This window comes from Hyla sarda, chromosome 7 (assembly GCF_029499605.1).
Source record: "Hyla sarda isolate aHylSar1 chromosome 7, aHylSar1.hap1, whole genome shotgun sequence".
Classification (NCBI taxonomy): domain Eukaryota; kingdom Metazoa; phylum Chordata; class Amphibia; order Anura; family Hylidae; genus Hyla; species Hyla sarda.
The window spans coordinates 203,337,767-203,352,632 of NC_079195.1; the positions used below are offsets into that span (position 1 = coordinate 203,337,767).

The following is a 14,866-nucleotide window of genomic DNA, read 5'->3' on the forward strand; positions in this document are numbered from 1 at the left end:
ACAGGACCCTGGAGAAGCTTCTGTCCTCTACATAGACAGTGATTACAGCTCCCAGCAGATATTTATTACTTTTATATGTAAGGATTTGCTTTATCTGTATTAGTTATCTACTTATTTTAGTTTAATCCTCACTTTTACCTATTTTTGGATGACATTTTGGGGCTTCAGAACCAATTACCAGATTTCCATAGCGTTATGGTTTCAACATACAATGATTTCAACATACAATGGTCGTCCTGGAACCAATTAATATTGTAACTTGAGGGACCACTGTTTGTGTGTGTGTGTATATATATATATATATATATATATATATATATATTAGGGATCGACCGATATCGTTTTTTTAGGGCCGATACCGATAATCGGTGCAGGTTAGGGCCGATAGCAGATAACTTATACCAATATTCCGGTATAAGTTATCGGCTATTTAACCCCCTGCGACACCGCTGCAGATCATTGATTTAAAGCGGGCGCTTTTGCGGGGCCATAGGCCGCCGCCGCCACCACCCGCTTCTCTCCCCTACCTGTCAGGGTGGTCCGGGCCATCCATTGTTCCTTCCTGTAGTGTCCGGCGCCATTCCGGGTGGAGGGTGCACCGGTCCGGGCTGTCCTTCTTCTCCGGCGGTCATCTTCTCCACTCTGGGCAGGCTCCGGCCTAGTACGCTGCATAGACGCCGCTGCGCAGTGACGCCCGTGCGCAGCGACGCACCTGACGTCACGAACGGTATAGCAGTATGGGCAAAAATCCATACCAGTATACCGCCCAGCATCACGGTGGGGGGTGCGGTGGGTGGGGGGTGGCGGTCGCGGTGAGGGGGGGGGGGGGGGGGGCGGGGCATTATCGGCTTATCGGCAAGGTAATTGCCGATACCGATAATGCCCAAAATCGTGATTATCGGCCGATAATATCGGCCATACCGATAATCGGTCGATCCCTAATATATATATATCCTTTTTTTCTTTTTTTTGGGGGGGGGGGGAGGGGGTGGTCTACATTTAATGTATAGGCATACAATTGTGTTTGTATATGCATGGCATTACAATTTAGTATTTCTACCAAAAAGGGAGTGAAAAGGATTGAGTCAAAAGTATAATCTTGTGAACTATTTTTAACCTGTTAAATGCGCTTGGATATATTTGAGTATACTCTTGGCAGAGTATTAACGTGTTGTTAGAATGGCCTTACTTGTGTCGTAGGATTCAGTAGGGAATTGACTAAAGGGATTTTCCCACCAACTACACCCATAACCTATCTGCTGGATAGATAATGAGTGTCTGATCGGTGGGCATCTGTCTTCTGGGTTCCACACTGATAACGAAAATGGGGCTTCCCATGTTCCCAATTTGACTGGCACAGCACTTGAGCATTTGGGCTGCTGCTCCATTCATCTTTGTGATCCTGACTAAGATAGCCAAGCTCTGTACTTGGTGTAGGACCATAGAGTTGAGTGGCAGCTCAAATATGTGACCTCTGCTCCATTCAAGCAGGGGCAAACACGAGACTGCGGTCCTACTGCTGAGACCCCCACTGGTCAAACTTTCATCACATATCTGCGGGTGCGAACTGGTGGAAAAATCCCCTTAAAGAGGAATTTTTTCATTACTTAACAGTGTGCTTCCAGCTGTTGCAAAACTACAACTCCCAGCATGCCCAAACAGCCTAAGGCTGTCCGGGCATGCTGGAAGTTGTAGTTTTGCAAAAGCTGGAGGCCCTCTGGTTGAGAAACACAATCTCCGGAGAACATTTGGCCTGTCTAAAAATAACTTTTATAACGTGGAGGTGTAAAAGTTTTTAAGTGCTGATGTTCTCTAAACATTAATACAAATTTCAGGTCCGCGCAATCTTCACCTCCAGCGTGGGGAGACGCAGATCACTCTGGGTGGTACAGTTGTCGAAGCACCCGTACCACGCTCAGGCTGGGTTCACACCACGTTTTTGCAATACATTTCCCGTATACGTTTTAAATTTGAAAACCGTACGGAAACGTATTTAAAACCGTATGCATTGACTCCCCATTGAAAACCGTATGCCAAAAGATGCATCAGGTTGTGTGTCCGTTTTGCGTCTTGTACAGTTTTGAACGTTTTTTCCCATACCCAAAACTGTAGCCTACCATGGTTTTTGGTCCTGGTGAAAAACCGTATTGAAACATATACGTTTTTTTTTTTTTAAACAAAATGGGAGTCAATGGGAACCATAGAGAACCATATGTGCGTACGGTTCCATCCGGTTTTCACCTTACGGTTTTTGACTTTGCACAGCTTTTTTCTTGGAATTTCAATCAAACAAGTGAAACTTTATTGATAATGGAGTGAAAAGTTCAAAACATATACCTTTTTTTTCTTAAAAAACGAATGCAGCCGGACATAAATTTTCAACCGTATATGGATTTAAATTTGTACATACATTTTGATACAGTTTAGGCTGTATTCACATCTCGTTTTTGCAATACGGTTCCCATATCAGTCAAAAAAAGTATGTCTTAAAACCGGACCGGAACGTATACAACCATGTAAAACCGTATATACCTCTGTACGGTTTTAAACCGTATATGGTTTGAAAACGGATGTCTGGTTGCATATGGTTTAATACATTTTTTTGGAGAAGAAACGGATACGGTTTTATGTTTGTCCTTAATTAAATAAAGTTCTTCTTGTTCTATTTGTGGGAAGAACTTTCAACGTGCATTGCGCATGTGCAAACTGCAAAACCATATTGTGCAAACCGGATGGAACTGTACGCACATACGGTTCTGTACGGTTCCGATTGACCTTCATTTAAAAAAAAATACGGGTTGTATCCGTTTTTTTCACCCGGACATAAAACCGTAGTAGACTACGGTTTTGTGTATGGGAAAAAAAGACTGATAAAGCCGTAAATTATGCAAAACGTACACAACCGGATCCACATGTAAGAGAGATGTGTAGAAAAATGCAGCACTCACCAGGTTAGATGCAGGTAAAATCAACTTCTATATTGAAGAGACAAACAGCAGCTTGCTTGTGCGGGGGAGCAGGTGAACAAGTGTGCAGGGGGGGAAGGAAAGAGGCGACGGACCGTATCGTGCACGTAGCACTTCGTCAGGCCATAGGCCTGACGAAGTGCTACGTGCACGATACGGTCCGTCGCCTCTTTCCTTCCCCCCTGCACAAGCAAGCCGCTGTTTGTCTCTTCAATAAAGAAGTTGATTTTACCTGCATCTAACCCGGTGAGTCCTGCGTTTCCTACACATCTCTCTTATATGTGGATTTGCTTTGCCTTTGACTTGCGCTATTGCACCTGGGACGCACCTGTGCGGCTTGTTGTGCGATTTCCCTGTGTTTCGTTTCCACCAATGCAACACGTGGAATACACCCTAGAGTGGTGCCGGTAGTAATCTCTATAGACTGCATTTGTACACAACCGGATGCTACGGTTGGCATGCAGTTTTCAATGACATGTCTATACATACGGTTTGCAATACGGTTCCATACGGTTTTTACACTGAAACCGGATACGGGAACCGTATTGCAAAAATGAGATGTGAATGCAGCCTTAGTCAGTCAGGTTTTGAGGAATCCGTTTTTTATCAAAAACCTGATACGGGAACTGTATTGCAAAAACGTGGTGTGAATGCAGCCTCAGTGAAGTTCCTTGCAGAAGCCCTTTTCTGATGAATGGGACATTGCTGAGCGTGGTTTGGTTGTCTCAGCCACTGTACCGCCAAGCACAGCCTGTATCTCCCCGCACTGGAGGTAAAGATAGCGCTGGCGGGAAACCTGGGACTTGTGCTTTAGGAAAGTCACAGGTTTACACCATTCTCAAAAGTGACCATAACATGTTATTCACGAGACACATCCATGTATGGAAAGAATTCTTTAATGTCGCTGCCGGCAAGTTGATGTACTATATTTTATGAGTAGCGTCTATAAAAATTCATTGTACTGATCGGAATGTGCCGTCTTTTTTTATTTACTCCATTTAGGCCAGAGGCCTCCCTCTAAGCCAGAGAACTTGTTAAAGCAAGGAGACCCATTCCAGGCATTCAATCTCAGCTTCCCCAAAGAAGTGGAGTCTGACCCCTTCGTAACCGGCAAAGTGACAGGCGAGGCCGGGAGTCTTAGTAGCTTTAACACTGTAAGTACAAACTGAGCCCAGAAGCAATCGGGACTGTAATCCTTCACCTCCAATCGGCTGTGTGTATATCCAGGGAGTGGGTTGCGAGCATTTTCTGTCTCCTCTGTATTATAAAAACCTATCTGTATTTTATTGTTCCTTACCTCTTGTATTGTTCTTTTATCGATTTGAAGTAAAAAAACAAAACAAAATGCCAACGATGTCTTTTTTTGTTGATTCTTATGCTGCTTTAATTATTTTGCTTTGGCGCTTGAGCTTGCACAGCCTGCAAGTCTTAGTTTCTGCAAGGTGCCAGCTTATTTACACGTACTGAGGCTGCTGTGCGGGCAATAAACGGTGCGGTACAGTACAGTACAGCAACGCAGAAAACTCAGCAGGTGCCATCGATCCACTAGGGATGGTCTGATTACTTCTGCTAATAATTGTGTGCTCATTGATCCCCCGAATCCTTTTATCTCCCTCAGCCATTAGGTTACATGTTTAAAGAAAATGGGTACAATTTTTTTTTTTATATAGTGTTTTTTTTTTGTGTGTGTGGTTTTTGTGTTTTTTTTTTTTTTAGTTTTTTGTATTTTTGTAAAAAAAAAAAAGGCTGAATAGAACATAACACTGTGCTGATTTTAATTTATATTATATCTTTCTATCATACAAAGATTACAAAGCACCAAACCCACTGACTCCCTTCACACAGCCATAAATTTACATGGCTTTACATCAGCTGTCAGTATCTATCCTCTCTCCCCCAACCCCCCTATACACATCAAAACCACAGCCAGACACCTATGATGACTTATCTTCCTGAGAACGGAAGGATCAAGCTGTTAAAATTCAATGGCTGATCCTTCTGTTCCTCTGAAACCACCTGTCAAGGCAGAATTGGGGGCCTCCATAAACATTAGATCAGTGTTTTCCAACCAGCATGCCTCCATCTGTTCCAAAACTACAACTCCCAGAATGCCCAGACCACCAAAGGTATTTGAATCTCTGTATCAGAAAATCAGAGATCCACTTCCTTCTAAACCTTTATTATGAAATAACTCAACCGCACAATATTTCGGACCTAGAAGCAATATGATGTTCAAAGGGCCACCACTCAATCCCGTCTCCGAAGGTGGGGGCCGTAGGATGCCGAGGACAGGTGAGTAGCCAGCCCCCCATGCAGGAGATTGGAGGGGGGCGCCAGCAGTCGGAGACCCAGTGCCCCCCGTGATCAAAAACTTATGACCAATCTCCATCCAGGATAGGGGAGAAGTTTTATTTCCCTGGAGTACCCCTTTAATACCCCATAATGACAAAGTAAAAACAGAATGTTGAAAATCTTTGCTAATTTATTAAAAAGGAAATAAAATCGTGCAGTGACATAAGTATTCAGACCCTTTACTCAGGACTTAGTTGAAGCCCCTTTGGCAGGGATAACAGCCTCCAGTCTTCTTGGGGATGAGGCCACAAGGTTTACACACCTGGATTTGGGGATTTTCTGCCATTCTTCTCTGCAGATCCTCACAAGCTCAGTCAGGTTGGACGGGGACAGTCGGTGGAAGCCATTTTTAGGTCTTTCCAGAGATGTTTAATACGGTTCAAATCTTTACAGAGTTGTTCCTAAGTCGCTCCTGTGTTGTCTTGGCCATGTGCTTAGGGTCATTGGGGATATTCATCAAGACCTGTGCAGAGGGAAAGGTGACCAGTTGCCCATAGCAACCAATCAGAGCACTTTTATTTTTCAGAGGCCTCAAAAAAAAAAAAAAAAAAAAGTGATCTGATTGGTTGCGATTGGCAACTGGTCACCTTCCCCTCTGTACAAGTTTTGATGAATCTCCCCCTTTGTCTTGTTGGAAGGTGAAGCTTAAAGGGGTATTCCAGGAAAAAAGTTATATTTATATATCAACTGGCTCCAGAAAGTTAAACAGATTTGTAAATTACTTCTATTAAAATTTTTTAATCCTTTCAGTACTTATGAGCTGATGAAGTTGAGTTGTTCTTTTCTGTCTAAGTGCTCTCTGATGACACGTGTCTCGGGAACTGCCCAGTTTAGAAGCAAATCCCCATAACAAACCTCTTCTAAACTGGGCGTTTCCCGAGACACGTGTCATCAGAGATCACTTAGACAGAAAAGAACAACCTTAACTTCAGAAGCTCATAAGTACTGAAAGGATTAAGATTTTTTTAATAGAAGTAATTTACAAATCTGTTTAACTTTCTGGAGCCAGTTGATATATAAAAAAAAGTTTTTTCCTGGATAACCCCTTTAAACCCAGTCTGAGGTCCAGTGCTCTCTGGATTACATTATTCTAAGAATATCTCTATCATTGCTCCATTCATCTTTACCTCAACCCTGACCAGTCTCCCAGTTCCCACAGCATGATGCTGTCCCCACAATGCATGTTGTAGGGATGGTATTGGGCAGGTCACGAGCAGGGCCTGGTTTCGTTCAGACATAATTCTTAGATCTTGTTTCTCACAGTCTGGAGTCCTTTAAGTGCTTTTATGCAAACTCCAAGAAGCTTTCATGTGTCTTTTACTGAGGAAAGGCTTGGTCAGCTGTGAGACCTTATATAGACAGGGCTGTGTCTTTCCAAATCCTTTCCCGTCCCCTGAATAAACTACAAGTGACTCCAACCAAGATGGAGAAACATCTCAGAGATGATCGAGATAAATGGGAGGAGCCAGAGCTAATTATCAAGTGTCATAGCAAAGGGTCTGAATACTTATGTCTATGTGAAGTTTTAGTATTTAATACGTTTACTAACGTTTCTAAAATTCCGGTTTCACGTTGTGTTTATAGGTACTGAGTGCAGAATGATGGCTGTAAACTTTGAAGGTGTTGTCCAGCCTTATAAATCCTCAGGATAGGCCATAAATGTTAGTTTTACTCCTGGCACCCCCATTGATGAGTTATTTGAAGTAATCATGGCACCCCTGTAAGTGGTGAAGCCTCGTCAGTGTTTACTTCTGCTTGTCCTTGCATTGCTCTACTATTGGTAGCCGCAGTGCAGAGTACTCAAGCATTCTCCTGTTCACTTGAATGGGACAACGCTGCAGTATTCCTGCTACAAATAGTATGGCGATGCAAGGACCATCAGCAGTAAACACTGAAGAGGCTGCAGTGCTTGCACAAGATTTATGGCTCCTTCAAACAGCTGGAGATAATGGAAGTCGGACCTGAGGATAGACCATCAATTCTACAAAGCTAGATAAACCCCTTTAGGGTAGGGTCACACATACCACATCTACAGCATGTTTCACGTGGAGGGGGGGGGGGGCGCAGCGCAATCACCTGCGGATGTTCTACGAGCAGACACACAGGGCTTCCCGGGCCCAGCCCTGTGTGTGCAGTAAGGTTCACGCATCACAATCACTAAAAGCAAGGAGCTCGATCTAATGACTGACGCTGGCGCACATCAGCAACATGAAATACACTGCGGATGCTCCATGTGTGACCCTACCCTAAAAGAGGTATTCCCAACTTGACAAAATATGACATCACTTCATAATAGTGGGGGCCCAACCTTTAAAAAGTACCTATCACCATCTAAACTCTCCCTAATCCCCTTCCCCATCTGTCCCTTACTCTAAGTCTGTCCCTGCATTTATTTTTCTTTTAAACCCCCTAAGAATTCCTTTTTTCTCTCTTCTTCGGTAGCTCAGTTCGGAGCACTGTACGAGGGGAGGAATTGGGTGGGACATGGCAGGCGCTGTATAGGGATTGCTGCTGTTCGGACGCATCCAGGAGCACGCCCCCTCCCATAGGCTTGCATTGAGGGAGCGGAGACTTCACGGGGGTGGGGCTGTGATCGCCAGTAATCAGACCCGGAGCAAACATCAAGCTCCGGGGACTGATTGTAACCGGAGTGCTGCGTACAAGATCACGGGGGTCCTCAGCGGCGGGACCCCCACGATCAGGCATCTTATCCCCTATCCCCTATGCTAAGCATTTCCTTAAGCTCTTGAGTTGCAAATAGCATTTACATAGACCATATACTATAACTGATGATCTTAATTATGCCATTAAATGATTTTTAAAGCGTACCGGTCATATCACCCCAAAAAAAAAAAAAAAAAAAAAGCTTCTATACGGTATTCACTAAATCATGCAGATTTGTTAAATGTATTTTTTATGTGTGTAGCTTCTGTATTTGACTCACAAATCCCTCTGTTCTGACATCCACTGCTCAGGAAGGGACGTATCCGAGGCAAGCACTTAGCCTGCCCTCACTCACCATGCATTCACTTCCTCCCTGAGTCTGCTGTGCTGGGTCTCTTCATCCAATCACTGCAGGCTGCTCTGTTTTCAGAAAGGAGTCTGCTAGACAGGACAGGAGTGAGCACAGAGGAGTACTAGTCCCGCCCTCACTTCCTGGACTTTGTCCCAGCCTGTGCTTTAGCTGGGACAAAGATGATGCTGCAGCCGGACAGGATTATGTTCTGGATGGATGGATGGTCTTTTTTAAAAGCCATGATTTCTATAAAAAGGAGATACATTTTCTTATGAAGTATATTAGAAAGGTTTGTTTTGCTAAGATGTACAACATATAAAAAGTTTTTTATTCTGACAGTGCCCATTTAAGTTTTGTGTGATTCCAGTGTCTCTCTCCACTTCTTCACTGACATTTGTCTCTGTTTTGTGATTGAAACTCTGTTGTGCACCCGGTCTGAGCACCGCCAACCCATATGTGTATCCCCCTCTGTGAATAAATCCTCGATTCTTCACTGATGTTTTTTCTTCTCTGCTAAGACTCGCTTAGCCAGTGAATGTCTCTCTTAAAATCTGCAGTACCAGTCTGAGGACGATATGATCGAATGGGCGAAGAGGGAGAGCGAACGAGAGGAACAAGAGAGACTACAGAGGCTAAAGCAACAAGAGCAGGAGGACCTGGAGCTTGCCATAGCGCTCAGCAAGTCCGAGATCTCCGAAGCATGAAACATCCGGAGCATCGGGTGTAATAGTTACAAAACTGTGTAGTTCCTAGAAATATTTAAATAGTTTGCAACCTCTACCTTTGAAGTATTTAAATGTCTCTACAATCCTTGCTTGGCTAGAGAAGTCTCTGGCGGTGAACAGGTAACGTCATCCCTTCGTGTTTTGAACATGGCTGAGGAGTGATACTTGTAAATGCTGTTGTCTGATCTGTGATCCTTAAAGGGGTACTCCGGTGGAAAACAATTATTTTTTTAAATCAACTGGTGCCAGAAAGTTAAACAGATTTGTAAATTACTTCTGTTAAAAAAAAATCTTAATCCTTCCAGTACTTATTAGCTGCTGAATACTACAGAGGAAATTATTTTCTCTCTCTCTCTCTCTCTCTCTCTCTCTCTCTCTCTCTCTCTCTCATTGGAACACAGAGCTCTCTGCTGATGTCATGACCACAGTGCTCTCTGCTGACACCTCTGTCCATTTTAAGATCTGTCCAGAGTAGGAGAAAATCCCCATAGAAAACATATGCTGCTTTGGACAGTTCCTAAAATGGACAAAAATGTAAGCACCGTGGTCATGATGTCAGCAGAGAGCTCTGTGTTCCAAAAAGAAAAGAATTTCCTTTGTAGTATTCAGCAGCTAATAAGTACTGGAAGGATTAAGATTTTTTTATAGAATTAATTTACAAATCTGTTAAACTTTCTGGCACCAGTTGATTTAAAAAAAAAAGAAAAAAGAAGGTTTCCACCGGAGTACTCCTTTTAAGGGAACACTCGAATTAAAAATGAATCCCTGTGTCACGTCTAGTACGGGGCCTAAGAGAGCGGGGCATGACATGTAGATCCTATAAATCTGTGTGTCATCCACTGCCCCCTGCAGGGCCTTTAGTGTACTTACCTGGAGTTGTTCTTTTAAGAAAACCGTGCAGTGTTACCAGTTGCCCCTGTGTTACCGGATGTGATCTAGCCCCAAAATGATTGCTTTAGAGCATTTCTTCCCTACACAAAACGTATCCGCAGTAAACGTATGTCCCTGACTCGTCCTTATTCCCACCCAGTTTTAATGTGTTTTTGTTTTGTTTTTTTATATATTGTTAAAAATATTTTTGCTGCTTGACAATGATTGCCGTCACTTTCCCAGACTCCCAAATTTGCACTGATATATCTTGAGGTTGTTGCGGTTTTTTTTAGACTTCCAATGACCTCATTTTTAACACAAGTCGGGGACATACATGTTTTTTCTTTCTTTTATGGCAGTGGGATCACATCTTCTCCTTCCTTTGGCAGTAGCTTTGTTACATTTGCATGCAACCTGGTCATCCATATAAAGATATGAAAGGCTTATTTATGTCTAGTTTATATCATAATGCAGCGTTCCCCAAACTGTGCCACTCCAGCTGTTGCAAAACTACCACATCCACCATGCCCTTACAGCCTTCGTGATGAATGTTGTAGTCGGCAATAGTTTGAGAGCCATAGCTTGGGATACATGGTCTTAGAGCGTATGTCCAACACTTCGACCCGTGAACTGCAACTAAGTTCAACTAAGTCCTGTTTATTAGAAAAACTAAAATATTGGACTTATGCTTTATAGCGAACAACACTTTCATGCTGCCCGAACCACTTATCATTGAGGCGTTCCCTGGCGGCCTAGATTAAAGCGGTAATTCAGAGGATATTTACAAATCAACTGGTGCCAGAAAGTTATACATATTTGTAAATTACTTCTATTTAAAAATCTTATTCCGTTCAGTACTTATCAGCTGCTTTATACTACAGAGGAAGTTGTGTAGTCCTTTCCAGTCTGACCACAGTGTTCTCTGCTGACACCTCTGTCCATCTCAGGAACTGTCAAGAGCAGGATAGGTTTGCTATGGAGATTTGGTCCTGCTCTGGACAGTTCCTGACATGGACAGAGGTGTCAGCAGAGAGCACTGTGGTTAGACTGGAAAGAACTACGCAGCTTCCTCACAGCAGCTGATAAGTACTGGAAGGATTAAGATTTTTTAATAGAAGTAATTTACTAATCTGTTTAACTTTCTGGCACCTGTTGATTTGAAAATATAATTTTTTGCTCTGGGGTACCCCTGTGATAAATCTAACTTTTTGGTATATGGAGATATCTATCAGTCAAGGCCAGCAGGATAGGGAGAAATCACCAGGGACTTCTGGTTCAGACAGCATGAAAGTAAAGGCTGTCCGGACATGCTGGGACTTGTAGTTTTGCCACAGCTGGAGGCAACCTGGTTGGGTAACACTATGGAAAGGGGACAGTTCACATGGGCCGGTAACAGCCCTTTGACTTGCCCATCAATCAACAGCTGGAGGCACATTGTTTGGAATACACTGGACTAGAGGTTTTACACCAGTGATCCCCAACCCGTGGCTTTCCAGCTGTTGCAAAACTACAACTCCCAGCATGCCTGGACAGCCAAAGGCTGTCCGGGTATGCTAAGAGTTGTAGTTTTGCAACAGCTGGAGGCACACTGGAATATACTGGACTAGAGGTTTTGCACCAGTGATCCCAACCTGTGGCTCTCCAGCTGTTGCAAAACTACAATTTCCAGAATGCCTGGACATCCAAAGGCTTTCCAGGTATGCTAAGAGTTGTAGTTTTGCAACAGCTGGAGGCACACTGTTTGGAATACACTCGATTGGGGGTTTTGCACCAGTGAACTCCAACCTGTGGCTCTCCAGCTGTTGCAAAACCACAACCCCTGAAAGAGCATGCTGGGGGTTGTAGTTTTGCAACAGCTGGAGAGTCACGAGTTTGGGGGGTGCTGTGCTATACACAGTGCCTAATGGTGTTTAGAAGGGTTTACTGTGACAGATGTTACATCTCCGTTCATGTATCATAGGTTTTGCGATAATATAATGTTGGTTGTTGTTCGCTTAACTTATGTTTAGTTACTTTACTTGTAGCAGACACGTGCCTTTTATGTGCAAAAAAAAATATTCTTTTATTATTGGATGCAACTTGAAGCCAGTGCGATATGTTGGGGGTGGTGGGGGGGGGGGGGGGGGGGTAGACCTGCCTTCATCTACCATGTGCCAAATTCCACCCTACAGTATATGGGACATCCTGTATTGCTTCATTATGTTATTTCTTTATAGCAGTGATATCTGACCTATTGCGCTCCAGCTCAGTCATCGGGCAAATATTTAGTTCACTGTACCTGGATACCCCAACCAGAGTAATGAGGCTGGTTGGCGGCCCCACTTGGCACAGAATAGCAAGGGCCCCCTACACCCTTGTTTGGGTCAATAGCATTCAGTCTTTCCAAATACAGAATTACCAGTCCACCCCAGTCTAGGAGAGGCCATTCCGAAATACAGACTGCCCTAAACCAGGCTGCACCTATTTTTCTGAAAATTACAGTATGTAAATGGAATATTACTTAAAGGGGTACTCCGGTAGAATTTTTTTTTATGAACTGGTGCCAGAAAGTTAAATAGATTTGTTAATTACTTCTATTAAAAAATCTTTATCCTTCCAGTACTTATTAGCAGCTGTATACTACAGAGGAAATTCTTTGCTTTTTGAATTTCTTATTTGTCTTGTCCACAGTGCTCTCTGCTGACACCTCTGTCCGTGTCAGGAACTGTCTAGAGCAGCATAGGTTTGCTATGAGGATTTTCTCCTGCTCTGGACAGTTCCTGATACGGGCATCAGGTGTCAAGAGAGAGCACTGTGGACAAGACAAAAAATAAATTCAAAAAGCAAAGAATTTCCTCTGTAGCATACAGCTGCTAAAAAGTACTGGAAAGACAAAGATTTTTTAATAGAAGTAATTTACAAATCTGTTTAACTTTCTGGCACCAGTTGATTAAAAAAAATAAAATAAAAATGTTTTCCACCGGAGTACCCCTTTAGCAATTTCCTGTCCATCTAGTTGCAATATCCCTATATGTGAAGATACAATGTAATCTCCCATACACTGTATAGTGTGCAGCTTTTTGCTAAATTAAAATGAGTAACAGTAAGCCAGTGGTGTCTGCAGCATGCCTGGCTTTTCTTTGCCAGTAACCATCCCCAAAACATTTCAGTAGTTCCATCTGATACCCAAGCAATAGTGTACATGCAAAACTGAATGGGCCCTGGTGGGTGTCATATCTTGTCGATAACCCCTATTTATTGGTTTCTTACTGCTCTATTGTAATATGCAAATATGGATTTCTAAAACAAGACTATGTCACATGTCTTTACCCAGCTGCTTTGTATTTCGTACCTCTATGAAGTCTAGATTGAGCCATAAATAGCAGAAACCAAAAAGGAAAAACCAGAATTGTTGGCCATCTGTTGCCCTGGTCTACTCTGGGCTACTGGTGCTTCTTTACGTGGACTCTGATGTCTATGAAATGATAAATAGGCTTATTCATGCACCTTCAGGCCCATTATCTTCCAATCCCACATGTTATGGTTTCATGCCTATCTACCCCAACACTCTCTTCTCTGAAACTCTTATATATTTGGAAATTTATACTTTTTTTTTTTTAAGTTTTCATGTGTATACAGAATATAAATTAGGCTGTAATGCAGTATTTTCCATCCAGGGTGCCTCCAGCTGTTGCTAAACTACTACTCCCAGCATGTTGGGAGTTGTAGTTTTTCAACAGCTGGAGGCACTCTGTTACTAACACTGCTGTAGGGGGTCGAGATTAAAGAAACATTAAAACTATCAGTGGCTCATTCTGGTATTGCAACTGAGTTGTATGTGCTTGAATGAGAATTAAAGGGATATTCCAGTTTTTTTTTCTTTCTTCAGCCTTTGAGCCAAGATATCAAGTTATAATACTATTTAATTTGCTTCTGTTACCTCCGTGCACCGCTTTGTCCCGTTTTCATGCTCAGGATCACACCCCAAAGTTCTGTAGTGCAAGTCTTTTTATTTTACTGTTGTCTCTGACCTTTCCCAGCATTCCATGCGTCCAGTGACAATAGGTCATAAGTCACATGTTCTTCAGGGGGTGTGGCTGTGCTGCACCCACCCACTGCAGCATAGCCACGCCCCTCTGGAGACCATGTGACTTATGACATATTGTCTCTGAACGCATGGAATGCTGGGAAAGGTCAGAGACAACAGTAACATAAAATAACTGCACTACAGAACTTCCGGGTGTGGATCCGGTGCATGAAAAAGGGACAAAGAGGTGCACGGAGGTATTAAAGCAAGCAAATTAGACAGTAGTATTTCCCTAATATAAAACGAAAATCAGAGTCTATAGGTGGAACACCCCTTTAGGGGTCGGATCACACGTAACACATCCGCAGTGGTTCTCCAGCAGCTGACATTCCCCTCGCTGATTATCCGCCGTAGAATTGTAGCAAGCTGAACATGTTGTTACCCATTGAAGTCAATGGTGGCTTCTGCTTGGGGAATTCTGCAGCAGAAAATCCACAAGCGGATTTTCAGCTATGGGAAACCCACTGCTGATCTGCTGTGTTACCCTACCCTTAAAGGGAATCTGTCAGCAGTTGTGTGCCCTCATAGCTAACAGGGATAAGTGTTAAAACATACCATTCAGGTTGTATGCATGCACCTTGTAGTAGCCCAGGTATAGCTGTTGCAAGTGCCCAGGAGGCGGAGCCTCCATGGTAAGTGCCAAGAGCAGTGTTTTTCCAAACATCGTGCTGCAAGCTGTTGCAAAACTACGACTCCCAGCATGCCTGGACAGCCTTTGGCTGTCCAGGCATGCTGGGAGTTGTAGTTTTGCAATAGCTGGAGGCACGATGTTTGGAAAACACTGGCCCAGAAGGATGAAGGATCCGCCTCCTGGGCACTTGCAATACTGCTATGGGATACATACAATCTGTATTACCTTTACTATTGTTCT

At 43.3% G+C, this 14,866-nt stretch overlaps 1 protein-coding gene across 4 annotated transcripts in view; it reads left to right on the forward strand.

Moving 5' to 3' along the window:
- The window catches only part of EPS15 (epidermal growth factor receptor pathway substrate 15), a 148,167-nt gene extending 138,841 nt beyond the window's left edge, over positions 1-9,326 (forward strand). For 2 of the 4 annotated variants that reach the window (XM_056532263.1, XM_056532264.1), the window contains 2 exons: positions 3,969-4,120; positions 8,892-9,326. In XM_056532263.1, coding sequence (XP_056388238.1) covers positions 3,969-4,120; positions 8,892-9,038 — 299 coding nt within the window. In that variant the 3' untranslated portion in view covers positions 9,039-9,326. The remainder of the gene's footprint in view (positions 1-3,968; positions 4,121-8,891) is intronic. The other 2 variants (XM_056532265.1, XM_056532266.1) reach the window with 1 other exon arrangement.
- The last annotated feature ends 5,540 nt before the right edge of the window (positions 9,327-14,866 follow it).